Raw genomic sequence first — 15,152 nt, forward strand, 5'->3', positions numbered from 1 at the left:
TCTGAATGTTTATTTAAGATGTGTGCATGTGCGCTGCCTACGGGGATCCCCACTTCCGGTTGTATGACAAACAGAAGTTGACAATCAATGCTCCGTGTCGTTACACACTAACCATGTACGGCACCATAGACGACAAATGTGGCTTCAACATCGAACTAAAAAACGAGCACAGGGGTACCAGGATGCACGCGGCCTACACGCGCTCCGTGCATGTCATAGTTAAAGGTTATGCCATCGACCTCAACAAGGGCAGGGAAGTATTAGTAAGTTATTATGCATGATAGCTGTGTGCAGAAAACTGAGCTTTCAACACTGTTCATCATAACATAACCACCATAGTTTTATAGGAGACTCGAGAAATACATCTTGGTTCTACCACACTTACATGCAGTATTGTAACTGAATTTCTACGGCATAAAATTTCACTCAACACCATTTCATATTCTGTATTTCAGTTTAACCTCATATAAGATAGAATGTTAAAACCACATCGGCCCGGATTCTGGTTTTTGTTTAGAAATAAACGACTTCAGATTAAATTTTGATAAACTTTTAGATTTCGAGAGGTGAAGTTTGCACAAGAACATGGTCATCATATAATGAATTTCATTTAGGAATACTAACATTCAATTTCCTTGCACGAGTTGAAGTTTGATCCTTTCGACGCTCGTTAATATGCGTGGTTGTTACTTTGTCGATGAAGCAGATGACGCTTAACCTTCCGGAACCCCGCATTGTGTTCATTATATCTATGGAAATATTAATGAAAATGGCTTTTAAAGGACAAACAAGCAGCACACGATCCAGTATTAACAAGTGGGTTTAATTGATATACGAATATTGACTCTTGCATTGTCAATCTTATGACGAGATGAATTGAGTTGGTAATGAGACAAATTCCATACAAGCTGTTTGGCAGTTAATCAAACTTGTCTCATGACTTACTCAACGGATCTCCCCATGACATCTGTAACCCTATGCAGGTTATTGATCCTTGTTCTATAGTTTAATGTGCCTCATAGTTAAAGATGTATTTGAATTTATTGCACCATAGATATTGTGCTAGGCTGCACCATATATCATGCTAAGCAAAAGTTTTAATATATATTATGTTTAATTATATGAAGTACAATGTAAATGTAATTGTTCTATTTAGTGTGGTATTATGAAACGGCGGCTGTGTTACAGAATAATGCAACGTTCATAGAGCACGGCACCGTGTAACTATATATGCTGAAGAGTATATATATACAGCTATATATTACAGACTTCATAGGGTACGGTAATATGCATTTTAATGATGTGGGCAGTAGTAATATTACAGGTTTTCATATTAGCCATGGTAGTTTCCCATCATAAACTTCGCAATATATAATTAAACTTTAAATGGTTAAATCCGATACAGCGCATCTTGATTTTGGTCAGACATCTTTGGTACCAGAATATCTGGAACTAAATCCAAATTTGGAAATAATTTGATAGCCCTGGCCAAGTGTGATTAACCGTCAACTTTTCAAGGTCGCGTCCTTATCCAAATAAATACCGGTCGCTTTGAACACCCGTCAGTTGGGACTGTGCTGGGGTACAGACTGGGACATTGACTAGACTATACTAGACTATACTAGACTAGACTAGACTATACTATACTAGACTAGACTAGACTAGACTATACAATACTATACTATACTATACTATACTATACTATACTATACTATACTATACTAGGCTAGACTATACTAGACTATACTAGGCTAGACTATACTAGACTAGACTAGACTAGACTATACTAGACTATACTAGACTATACTAGACTAGACTAGACTATACTATACTAGACTAGACTATACTATACTATACTATACTATACTATGCTAGGCTAGACTATACTAGACTAGACTAGACTAGACTATACTAGACTATACTAGACTATACTAGACTAGACTAGACTATACTATACTAGACTAGACTAGACTAGACTATACAATACTATACTATACTATACTATACTATACTATACTATACTATACTATACTATACTAGGCTAGACTATACTAGACTAGACTAGACTAGACTATACTAGACTATAATAGACTATACTATACTAGACTATAATAGACTAGACTAGACTATACTATACTATACTATACTAGGCTAGACTATACTAGACTATACTATACTAGACTATAATAGACTAGACTAGACTAGACTATACTATACTATACTAGACTATACTATACTATACTAGACTATACTAGACTATACTAGACTATACTATACTATACTAGACTATACTAGACTAGACTAGACTAGACATGCAGCAGTTGGGGTACAATTGAGGACCTAGAAGGACGTTTGACTGATAACAGACACTCAGGCCCATGGATTAGGAACTCTTGACAGTCTAAGACGTCGACGACTGTAACCTAAGCTAAGGCTAGAAGAAATCAAGTGATTTAAAAAAAGAACTGTAGGTCAAGGCCATGCCAGAGAGGGAGAGAAAACATTCCATGTGTGATGTGTACCATCTTATTATTCTCGTTAAAAGTTCGAAAGAGCTAACGAAGTTTTCGTCTTGTACTTTATGACCTTTGCCAACCACCACCAATTTGGCCACACATCGACAAAAGAAAATAGGATTCAATTTTCTAAAGTGTTTTCTCTACTTTACATGTAAATGTGATTCTGACAACATCCTAATGCGCAGTATCTACTTTGAGCCTCGGCAAATGTATCTTCCTTGTCGAGCCAATTGGTAGACTATTATGATTATCGACATAATAGGCCTGGCGTCATTGCTAAACGTGTAGCATTCAATCACTTAACACGACGAAACTCATTACAACTGAAACAAAAGAGAATAATCAGTTTCAAGAACGCGGGAATGTAACGCAGGTATGTCATGAATGCATTTGAGGGTTCAATGATAAAATCCATTGAGTTAAGTTGCATCAACGCTAACCTAATCACCACAGACATTTCTTTCGATGAACATTTGGTCCCTCTTTAAGGGGCACGATGAGGATCCTTTCCACGTGTTTCCTGCACTACTGTCCAGACGTTAACTTTTCTATAACTTATTCCGACGAACGTCACACTTAATCATACTTTGTAATCCAAAGTACTTACAAACGTGATATAGCGTGCGCATGTAAGAGGACGGATCGAATTTTATTAAGTGGCTACAGAAGACAACCAGATTAATGTGAAACAGTGATATATCTTTATTTCTTCTTACAGATAAATGGCGTCGCACAGTTCTTTCCGGTTAGCGTGACGTCAGACACGCATGGTGAAATCGCCATATACAATACAGGGGAGTACGTCAGACTTGTAACCGGATGTGGCTTGTCACTTTCCTGGAATGGTAGATCGGAAGTTTTCGTGACAGTTCCGAAGAGATACGGAAGTGATCTAATCGGCCTCTGCGGAAACTGTAATGGAAAGCAGGACGACATGAGAACGAAGAATGGGACGGATGTGTCCGGTATTAAAACAAAGGGTCTCGAGATAGGACGGAGTTACCTTGTCAAAGATGCGTCTGATGACGCAGGCGAGGAGTAGGTTTTCCTTCCCTAATACAAATTATGTATTGCTAATAACACCTTTTATTTCAACATATATTGAACATTCAATAATTATATGTAACTAAACTGTCATATTCATCTTTAGAAGCAATGATTGTGTTGCAATGAAGCGCCTAATGTAACATGGTTGAGATGTAATTGGCGACAGGCTAAAACTGTTTATCGTCACAACCAGGGCAAGTTCATGACATTGTAGATTAGAAAAGACACCCAATTCAAGATGTACTTACAATAAGTCGTACATGTATTTCCAAATCATTACTATATATCGTTATTTTAGGAATTTGAAGTAAAACTAGGTAATGTGATCACTGAATCTTAGACGGTCGATTTCAGTTCTTATAAGTCTTAGAAATGCCGATTTTACATAACGGTTAATGCATATTTTATGTACGTAATAGTAGATAATTGATTAATACATTCAACAGCAAAAAAACAAAACAAAACAAAAAAACAAAAAACAAAAAACACACACACAACAAAAAAACAAAAAACAAAAAGAAAACAAAAAAACCCAATATATTTTGTTCCACAACGAATAGGTAAAAAGAAGTGCTGTATCAGTTATGCACAATCTACAGTCTCACTTTTTACTTCGGATAACTCGAGGTCATTATCATATAAAGACTCCTGTAATATGTACAATGCTTTTATAACGTATTATGTGTAGGTGTGAGGTGACAGAAACGGAAGACCCGTGTACTGGGGACATGGACCTTTTAGTCCAGGAACCTATTTACTGTGGATTGTTGTTTCCGCCCCGCCAAGCCTCCAGTCCGTTCCGAGAGTGCATCAGTAGGATTCCTCAAGTCATTCTCGACATGTACGCATCATGTCGGTTTGACGTTTGTACATATTTCCATGACGAACACCGTGTAAAGGAGGTTGTCTGTCAGGCCATGGACAGCTTGGCAACCGAGTGTGAGGAGAGGGGATACACAGTAAAATGGAGGACGGAAGAGTTTTGTGGTGAGTTTTACAACAATACATGTACCTTATCAAAGGACTGGTACATGTAAATTTCAATATACCAATTATCATGGAAAGTAATTTTTGCAATATTTCATTCCCTCGCATTTTGATCGTCCGATTGGGACCATCAATCAACATCAACGAACTAATAAGGCAAAATACATTTGTACCCCGTTATTTAATTAGTATTCATTAACAAAAGATGGAAATTTTTCCCCATTTCTGACCAAACATTTTAAAGCATCATTCCGATCATACTAGGTTATTATAAACCCTTATGTGACAGGTGGCCATTTAATCAAGCAACAGTTTCCAGATATTTGATACGTTTCGAATAAAGATAAATGTTTTTTTCCGGTTCGAATATAACTAAAACTATAAATTCAATTTGTCCATTATGCTATAGTGTGTATTGCTGGTAACATATTCCATAATGACAAAAATAATTTCCTCAGCGACTTTCTGTTTTGAAATACAGGTGATATGTTTAGCAAAGGTAGTATTTGGTAAGATATCATGTTTCCTTTTGGTTATCTTCTATGATACTGCAGCCCCTACCTGTCCGAAAAACATGCGATACAGTACCGAGATAAGTGGATGTCCAGACACCTGTATTGACCCTCACCGTACCCAAACCAACTGCTCCCAGCCCCTGTCGTCCGGCTGTGAGTGTCTGCCCGGCTACTTGTTCAGTGGTGTCGATTGTGTACCAATGACAGAGTGTGGTTGTAAATCTGTCATCGGCTATCTACCGGTAAGTTGGGTTTCTTCCCCGATTAAACAACATCTAGGAATAGTTTATCGGTTTTCGGGAGTAACAGTATGCTATCAAATTATGAATTACTTCAATTGGAAATTGACAAAATGCATAGAGATAAAATTATTATCGCTGTTCAGAATTGTCATTGTTTAAAAAGCATTATAGGAGATGTGTTTATTCCCATTTTTTACGGTCTGATTAACGTTGACTTTTACATATCCATTCGGTTTCTTAATGAAATCCAGCTCTTTCCGACGTGTGCTTCTTAGATATATGTAGGAAGATAAAAACATTTAAATCAATTTTCCATGTTCCAATTCAACTGTCTAGTTCACTTGATACTATCAGATGTTTTTTGTTCGTATTACTAGCTTGGGAAATCGTCATTGACACTTGATTGCCAGACTATGCTTACATGTGTCGTTATTGCCGGGAAACCAACCCTGGAATCGAAAGCCGTCACGTTAGACTGTCACGAGCATGCTGCGTGCGGGTTAATATCAGGACGCCCCAATTGTACATGTCTGGATGGATTCTTTGGGGACGGAGTAACATCTTGTGAACGTACGTGTCTCATGATAAATTCCGGAAAAAAATTGTACAAATAACAATCATGATTTAAAATTTTGAAAACTATGTGAACTACTTTGTCATTATCGTGAACACATATAATTCCGTTCGATCGAAATCTAACAGAAATACAAATGCTTCTTATCAAATGTTTTTGTATTCATAGCTCTTTGCAATGGAACCAAATGCGGTGTGCATGCTCATTGCCTGGAGATGCGTTGTCGCTGTGGAGACGGTTTCCATGGAAACCCTCACGTCAACTGTGAACGTTTGTATCCTATCATTTTACGTTTGACTAAGATTATCAGAAATATTCGATTATACACCAGAAGAACAAACATGAATGCCCGGTTAATGACATCGCAGAGAAATAGATATGTTTTTACAATGATACACAGAGTATTATAATGAAATCAGACTACACGTATCTATACTGCGTAAATCGATAAATTGATAAAAGTATGATGAAGCATTCCTTTGTACATAACGTTTCCACCTGCTTCAAGTAATACTAACCCTGCTATATATCATTACATATTCTCATTATCCACGTGGACAAATATTATCTTATTTCTCATTTACTGAGTCAATATTCGAAAGCCTGCCAAGTATTACTTATCGTGATTAATTGATATCCTCGATCATACTGAGAAACACACCAGTAAGTCAAAGTTCGTGATGTAGAAACAGAAAAACAACACGAAAATGATAATGGTATTCGATTTTAAACTCTGTATTGCATAAATGCTCATTATCTATTTCATGTTAAGGTATATAAATGGCAATGAATGGTCATTTTTTGCTATATGCTTGACCCGATATAACATTGTCCTCCCCTATCGCACTTTAAAGATCAGCAACTTTGCATGAAGTTCTTAACCGTAATAAATATATATAGAAAATTAATTGAGAATTTACAAAAATACAGTAAAAACAGATATACCAAATCGTTAATTATTGTTTTTTATATATATATGCTTATTTATACATGTAGCATGTATGTAAAGACGTCACAGATTTACGTCAGAGGAAATTCTTCAGGTGTTGTTTTGGTCGGAATGCTGAATATTCTCAAAATTTGGAAAAAGAAAATTTGTTTGAATATATGAAAATTTCTTTATCTTCCATTATATTTGATTTTAATGAATTTTGATGAAACTTGTGTGAATTTCATTCCACCATTTGATAGTACACTATGTGGACAATGCATAATGCCAATCTAATTAACTTAAACAAATTCAGACGTAATCGATAATTGGAGGAGTCATAATGTAGTATAAAGGTGGTGGAATTGAGATCGAAGCAAGGCTTTTTTTGAGTCCTGTCATAGAAGATGTATTGTATCCTCTAACAAGTTACTCCGCTATGAGCATGTTGTAGGTGCAGTGGGTGGACCATTCCGTCAAAGTTGTTTGCCCAACGCGAATATTTTACTTATTGAAATCGCGAAAATAAATCCCCGCGGAAATGACCACTTTTAGGATATACTAGGAGCAATATGTTCAATAACCACGCGGGAAGACTTAGGGAACCGTTTTGACAGCCTAGGTTGTGATAAAACAACTCATATTATTATTATCAGTATGTGATGACATTTGTCATGCGTGTAACAGGTATACAAAATAATGTATAAGTGATGATAACACTTTATAAAGATGAGTTTGTGAACTGTTTTATACATACTAGGCTGTGATAAAGTGGTATAAAACAAATCAATTCTTTTAGAACTGATGTATAATTGATTATAGTACTTTTTACGAATGTATTTGTTCACCTTTAGCCATTGGGACCTGTGGTGGGGAGAGTTGCTGTGATAACGCGGACTGTATCAACTACAACTGTGTGTGTCGGCAGGGATACGTGGGGGACGGCTATGACGAGTGTAAACGTAAATATTTTACTTTATCATACATTATATATATATATATTGTCACGGGACCGTAATACTCAACACGTATCTTCATTAACATTGGGTGTTCAGTAGTGTCAGTACACAATATCTAAATATGTTCATGAGCGTGGCGTTGTCACGGGACCATACTACTCAATCTTCATCAACATTGTGTGTTCAGTAATGTCATTACACAATATCTAAATATGTTCATGAGCGTGGCGTTGTCACGGGACCATACTACTCAATCTTCATCAACATTGTGTGTTCAGTAATGTCATTACACAATATCTAAATATGTTCATGAGCGTGGCGTTGTCACGGGACCATAACACTCACCAGGTCCTATCATTAACGTCCATACGGCCTGTAATAAAATACGAAACAAATATTGTAATGGATATTATGTTGAAACATTCTTTTTTGTGGCATAATAATATATAATGATAACAAATGGATTATTGTATTCTTGGTATGTCGGATAAATGTGGAAATAGCAAAATTAGAACATGTAGGGTCCTTCACGACAGGGGACCTCATGCTGGATTGGAACCACTAATGCAAGATTTCTCTTTATCGTCTGTTTCTAGATACATAGTTTCTGTATACGAAATTATTCTAAGATGTTAATATTAACCATTAAATATGGACACCGTTCTAAACCCTATTTAATTCGTAACATGTAGTGGTACAAAATACTTTCGGTTGTCAATATTTCAATACGATTACTTCCATTGGTATTCCGATTCTGTTTCATGTATTATTTTGGATAGGATTTCAAATTATTGTGGAATCGACATTTATTTGATAAGTGTATATTTTGACATTGACATAGTCTTGGTCTTTCAATTTATGAACAGCTCTGTGTAACAGACGGAGGTGTGTACAAAATGCTGACTGTGTAGATGGAGAATGTAGATGTATAAACGGTTACCATGGGAACGGCTACATTCATTGTGAACGTAAGTAATATTCAGTCAAACATTGAAAAAGAAATCCTGACTATTATCAAAACCAATAATAACACACCCTGAACAATGTCTACTGAGTACAATCTATAATTACATCTTAAATAGTTCCATTTGATCCTATAAACAATGGTAATAGTATACTTGTTGAAATTTTACAATAAACATGTCGGCTGTCATAGTTATTGTTATATAATTATATCTTCAGCTAAATACCGAATTAATCAGAGCTGTTCTTATATTTGTAGCCATATTCTGGTTTTATATTGAATGAAACAAAGTTGTTTTGCTTTTTTAGCCGCCTCTGTGTGTGATGGGCGAACTTGCGTGACGGGTGCCGTGTGTGTTAACTACAAGTGTGTATGCCAATCAGGCTACTATGGTGACGGGTACCATACTTGTTTCAGTAAGTTACTTTTCTGTTCATTGGGCTTATGATTTCGTTGAATCCGTCGGTACCGTTTGCCTACGATTTCATATTTCACAACTTGAAAATGTTAAAAGTTTTGACGTGGATGATTTCATTGTATACAAATATGGACATTTGATGTAGTGATTAGGGTAATCAATGCCTATACGCTGTATCGTTATTGTTTATGCTAGACCAGTCAAGGAAACTGTCACAGATAAAACAGTAGTTTGAAATGTTATCATGATAACACATACAAATCTATTTGCACTTTTCTAAAATCTTCTAGTGGATTTCGTAGGTACTAATTATTCACCAATTTAAGTACAAATGGAAAGGTTGATTAAGTGATAACCTACAACTGTTAAAAGGTTGTAGTCTTTGGTAGGCTCTGTGATTTGCGCATGTTGTTACAAGGATACGTACCAAACATTTATAGGTTGCTTTTACAAACTGGCATCAGGTTCTGCGATTTTAGTCAATTCTACACCGGAGAGTCATTGTTCATTAGCAAATAAATGCAGGAACTAAAATGGTATAAAAACCGGTGTCCACTGGGTATTCTTAAAGGGTCGCTTTCCTTAAATCTTGACGTATTGTAATATTGTCTGCTGTTTGTTTGCCTAAAAGGGTAAATATTCTTTATTGAATCAGCCATTCCTTTCGATGTTTTGTTATGCATATATTCCATACCACAGGGTTCTATAAACTGCTAAGTTGTTCCTTTAATACGTCAATCACTTTTTATGTTATCTTTAGAAAACAATTTTAACGTAAGTCGTTTCTCGACTTAACGCCAGCTGTAAAGCCATGGGTTCATTATCGTTTTTGAAATATACGTTGTGCTTCCAGAACATTTATACCAACATGGACATGTTGCATTACATATATAATGGTGTATGTATTACGTTTAATAAATTATATCTTTGGAAAAAAAGTCTTATTTATGAGTTGTAACTTACATTTAATCACGTTGAAGGACTAGCGTGTCGGTGAGATATTATATATTATCACTGAGGTAGAGATTAGTGAGAATTGATGTTCAGTTTGTGTATTATTCTTCAGCTCTATGTGACGGCACGCGATGCTGCCCCAATGCCTCCTGCCAGGATTCTTGGTGTATCTGTCATTCAGGTTACCATGGAAACGGGTATATAAAATGTGAACGTAAGTGCCTTTTCGTCCAACTATAGGCTTTCTCCAATTTATTGGTGTTCGTTTTACGACTGTATCTATTTTAATGTTTACAATTCCTAAAAACTTTATTAGATCTCATTCGCCAAATGGGAAATCCATGCCTACACATGCACACATAAACAATCCTTGGCAGAAAACTTATTATTTTTATTGATTTGTATTTTATTGTTAGCTGATGGAAAGTGCGATGATGCAGTATGTGTTAAGGGTGCCAGATGCGTGAACTCCGTCTGTTTGTGTGATGCAGGTTACTATGGTGATCCTTACGTAATGTGCAAATGTAAGTATGCAATATTAAGATGCTATTCTTTTTAATTTGCACATAAAAGACATACAATTCCTCTAATTAAGTATGTTTTGTTTAAGACCTTTTACCGTAAGTAATACTTTTTCTAATTATAGTCATATAATATGCCATGATATACAATGTGGAGAAAATACCATCCTCAGAGTATAATTCGCCATGATTATCTTATGATATTTCGCGAAGCAAGACTCGATTCTGTGGAAAGGTATCATCAGATGTTTTAGGATATGATAGTAAACTTCACACATAACGTCCAAAAGTTAAGTTCCCCCTTGTTTCTATAAGGCTTATCACATTAGAAATTGTGTGTCTATTTATTTCGTAAAAGCCCTGTGTGACGGCAAAATGTGCGCACGCCATGCATCTTGTGTCGACGGCGAGTGCAGATGTGACGAGGGTTTCCATGGAGATGGTGACGTCAGATGCGAACGTAAGTAGACCCGAGTATCTTCACCGGCTGGTCTACATTATATGGTTGCTTGGAATAAATCAATTTTCCAGATGATACTATGACGCTTTGATAACTAAACTTTGGTATCAAACCACGCAACGTCTTTCAAGTATTAAAACCATATTAACATAAACGGTGAAATATATTTGTCCTATTCAAAATATCAAACACAATCTCACATATGGTATTGCTCATCAATACGAAACTGGCATAACATAGGTTTTGCTAAATACTAGCCGCAATATACCGCTTGGCAAGAGAAAATCTCTCTTTGGTTCGATCTGTTCAGCGTAAGTCAAGTAATCCAGAGGTTCTTGGTTCGATGTCTAGCGGAGGCAGTTACACTGTCAAACCTACATCAGTATCAATACCAGCACGAATGTTTTACATATAAAGATTATTGATGGTTAAATAACCACTTCCTTGATTAAATCTAGCGCGGATGATTATTTTCATTGCTCCAGCTTTGAACATATGTGATGGACGTAGGTGTGGCGTTAATGCAGTTTGTGTGAATTACCAATGCACGTGTACTCCTGGATTCCAAGGGGACCCATATATGAAATGCACACGTAAGATTATGTTTTGAAGTCAAAAATGTATACCTATGTGTTAACTAAACAGAAATTATAAATCAGAATTCATAATTTATAATCTCGAACCAATTTTTTTTTTACCAACGTGAAGCCTGTAGTAACTACTTCATATTGAATATACTAATTACAGTATATATTTGATTTGTCATTTTTTCTGTATATCAAAATACAGGAGTTATCTGTTAAACAAAAAAAGCCTATGGCCAAGCTATCATACTGTGGTCTGCTACCTAATTGACAAGGATCTGCTATTCAATGAGAAGTTTTATCAAAAACTTACTTGTTTGATATTTTCTGTTGATATTGTAGCTCTGTGCAAGGGGAGACGATGCGTACAGAACTCGTATTGCTACAGAGATGAATGCATCTGTACCGAAGGTTACCATGGTAACGGATATCTGAAATGTGAAGGTAAACAAATTCCTTTCTGTTTTTGAAAGTATCACGATGCGCGTTTACTATCACTGTTCTCGTTGATATAACATTCTATTTTCTACCATTGTCTTTGTTGTGTAATTGTAAACGAGATCAAGATTATCGATTTCCTACTTGTGTATTTGACATTTCGGGTGCTTACTTTTGTATACAGCGACGTCTCTGTGTGACGGGAAGATGTGTTGTCCTGACGCCAAATGTGTCAACTATCAATGTGTATGTCGGGACGGCTTTGTTGGAGACGGGTATAGCCACTGTGAAGGTACACATCGTTGTTGAATTTCATTCTAAATGAACATATATCATACCAAGAATCAATAACTTCCTATATTAAACAATTAACGACCTGTTTGTAGGTGAATACCCAGCGTTTTGTTTTTAGATATTGAATTCGGGACCGTGAATAACATCAATGTCAGAATGGATGGCAAAGGACGATTGATTGCCGTAACAAAATCAATAAGAATCATTTTTAATGTGGACTATTCATACCGTTCTTAACCTCGGTATGATATCTGGAAAATAAATCTAAACCAGGGGATGACAGAGTGTCAGTTGGCTCCGTTTTCCATGTAGAAGGCATCGGAATCATTTGTTTGCTGACTTGTACATCGCTTGCCTGGAGGTTTGGAGTCCCTCGTTGCTAAAAACACCTATTCTTCGTTTATCGCTGGGGAACGTTCCGTTGCCTTGCCTGTTATCCTGTCAACGAATGTCATCAGCACTGCCGATCTAGAAGCGCGTGAATTGGTTAAATTGGCGAATTCGTCGTCATCGAACGTAGAGAAGGCCTTGTTACTGAATATAGGGACGAACTGGTTGTTGTTGGATTGCTATATCAACTCGGATCACGCGCTGATTTGGGGTTGATATAATGTATAACAAAAAAAAAAAAAACCAAAAAAAAAACCCCAACAACAACACACAGTCATATAATCAATCACTCACATAACATGATAGGATGGTATCTTTTCTTTCGGGCTTCGTTATAATCAAATGTTTCTTATTTTTGTTTGTTATTTATCATTATACCTTTCGCTTTAATTCTTTGTTGTGAATATCCTTTCCATTAGAGCTATGTGGTAATAGAAGATGCGCAAAATATGCAGCATGTGTAGATGGGAGATGTAGATGTATAGAAGGCTACCATGGCAACGGATACCTACAGTGCTATCGTAAGTAGAGTCATGAAAAAAGTACAAAAAATAAATTATGAAAATCACTGTTTTGTTCAATATATCGATTAAATATGCGATTAAAAATACTATTAAGTATTTTTGCATGTCATATATCAGAATATGTTCGCTAAGATATATCACACGAGATATAAGCCACGGAGAGAACCAGAGTAGATTGAAGCTCACGTTCATCAAATCGATATTTGAACTGCAAGCGATATAATGGGTAGATAGGATGAGGCAATACAGCTGTTTTCCAATATCGTAGGTAGGACCTACTCTTTGAATAAATCACGACTGTGGACATGCTTCGGACCAAATGTAGTATGAAAGGATTGTTTCTTGATTTTCTCGACAAACCTTTCTTATGATGATATTTGATGAACTTCAGGATAAATTTTTTGCCTACTCCCCAATTTATATATTATATGCAGGGAAGATACGACAGACAAAGGCAGAAAAATACACACAGATATGTATATATAAGTGATATTATTACATTTTTACAAGTGAAAAAATATCACTTTTTTTCTGATTTGACCAATCAAAGCACTGTTTACAAGCGACAATGGAAGAACTTTAAAGGTGCTCCGGTAGAATTTGCTATAAGACATTTTAAACAGTATATCGAACAGTATCTTCAGTAATACCAAATATATTTCACTCGTGCGGCTAATATTTTGATATCAAAATATTAGCCCCACTCGGGAAATATGTTTGGTATCTCTGAAGACACTATTAGATATCCTCTATCTATTCATATAAGTATTTGTCTGAATAGATATACAGTATAGTATGATATTGTGAAGATTTTTTTTTTTAAACTATGTGCTTAATATAAATTATTTAAGATATCAAATTCAATTTTGTGTCAGATGAATGATTGAAAATTAATTAAGAATTTATCTTTAATTATTTGTCTTTTATTAATTTGTTTTAGTGTTTAAATATAATAATCAGAAGATTTATAGTGTACTGTAATCAGACTTTAGTTTGTTTCTTCGATTATAAGGGACATTACTCGTTGAACCTCTATATAAAGGACACCTCTCTATAAAGGACACTTTTGCCTTGTCCCTTAGGTGTCCTTTATACACAGGTTCGACTGTAACTGACAGTGACGTACGTACCTTCATATTTTCACCGTTTTCTAGCACTGGACTTCTGTGACGGTCGCCATTGCTGTGAACACTCCATTTGTCTGTACGGTAGATGTGTGTGTTCCCCTGGATATGTTGGAGACGGATATGTATCCTGTGAACGTGGGTTCAGTTATTATACATAATATGTTTTCTTAATTTGAAATTAATTCTGAAAGCAAATCATTCACTTGTTTTATTTATTGGTAGTATTATGCATTTGAAAAACCCTAACCATTATCATTTCCGTGTTGCACGGAAGCTGTTGTAATGGACACCTGTCAATATTTGAATTTATTACATAATTTTTTTTTTACATTAATAAGTTTGATTTTCCGTAGCTGTACGCATAAGCTATATGAACATTGAACATTGCGAATATTGAACACCTGTAACGTTTCGGAATCTGGTCACGTGCGAACTATTGAACTCTGCGACGTTTCGGAATTTAGCCCTTTCCTTTCGAGCGTCACTCAGATTTCAACACTGCCAGACGACAGTTACGGTGACTTGTAGGCCTACAGTAAAGTCGAGATTTCAGTGTGTGTTTCAGTGATTATGTAATAAAACATTTGACCCTCGGAACTGGTAATCGACCGATGTTCTATTGCACTCGACATTCGTCCTCTTGCAATAGAACAGCGGTCGATTACCAGTGCCGAGGGTATAATTTTCTAGACTATTGCACAAACACC

The 15,152-nt window shown here is 35.9% G+C and overlaps 1 protein-coding gene across 2 annotated transcripts in view; it reads left to right on the forward strand.

Annotated features, from left to right (window-relative positions):
- The window catches only part of LOC117329334 (zonadhesin-like), a 45,424-nt gene that overhangs the window by 13,476 nt on the left and 16,796 nt on the right, over positions 1 to 15,152 (forward strand). For both annotated transcript variants that reach the window (XM_033887248.1, XM_033887247.1), the window contains exons 4-20: positions 19 to 263; positions 3,238 to 3,557; positions 4,255 to 4,553; positions 5,108 to 5,310; positions 5,688 to 5,880; positions 6,053 to 6,154; positions 7,667 to 7,774; positions 8,638 to 8,739; positions 9,044 to 9,151; positions 10,220 to 10,321; positions 10,524 to 10,631; positions 10,987 to 11,088; positions 11,574 to 11,681; positions 12,015 to 12,116; positions 12,295 to 12,402; positions 13,214 to 13,315; positions 14,473 to 14,580. In XM_033887248.1, the coding sequence (XP_033743139.1) occupies positions 19 to 263; positions 3,238 to 3,557; positions 4,255 to 4,553; positions 5,108 to 5,310; positions 5,688 to 5,880; positions 6,053 to 6,154; positions 7,667 to 7,774; positions 8,638 to 8,739; positions 9,044 to 9,151; positions 10,220 to 10,321; positions 10,524 to 10,631; positions 10,987 to 11,088; positions 11,574 to 11,681; positions 12,015 to 12,116; positions 12,295 to 12,402; positions 13,214 to 13,315; positions 14,473 to 14,580 (2,520 nt within the window). The remainder of the gene's footprint in view (positions 1 to 18; positions 264 to 3,237; positions 3,558 to 4,254; positions 4,554 to 5,107; positions 5,311 to 5,687; positions 5,881 to 6,052; positions 6,155 to 7,666; positions 7,775 to 8,637; positions 8,740 to 9,043; positions 9,152 to 10,219; positions 10,322 to 10,523; positions 10,632 to 10,986; positions 11,089 to 11,573; positions 11,682 to 12,014; positions 12,117 to 12,294; positions 12,403 to 13,213; positions 13,316 to 14,472; positions 14,581 to 15,152) is intronic.

This window comes from Pecten maximus, chromosome 6 (assembly GCF_902652985.1).
Source record: "Pecten maximus chromosome 6, xPecMax1.1, whole genome shotgun sequence".
Taxonomy (NCBI): domain Eukaryota; kingdom Metazoa; phylum Mollusca; class Bivalvia; order Pectinida; family Pectinidae; genus Pecten; species Pecten maximus.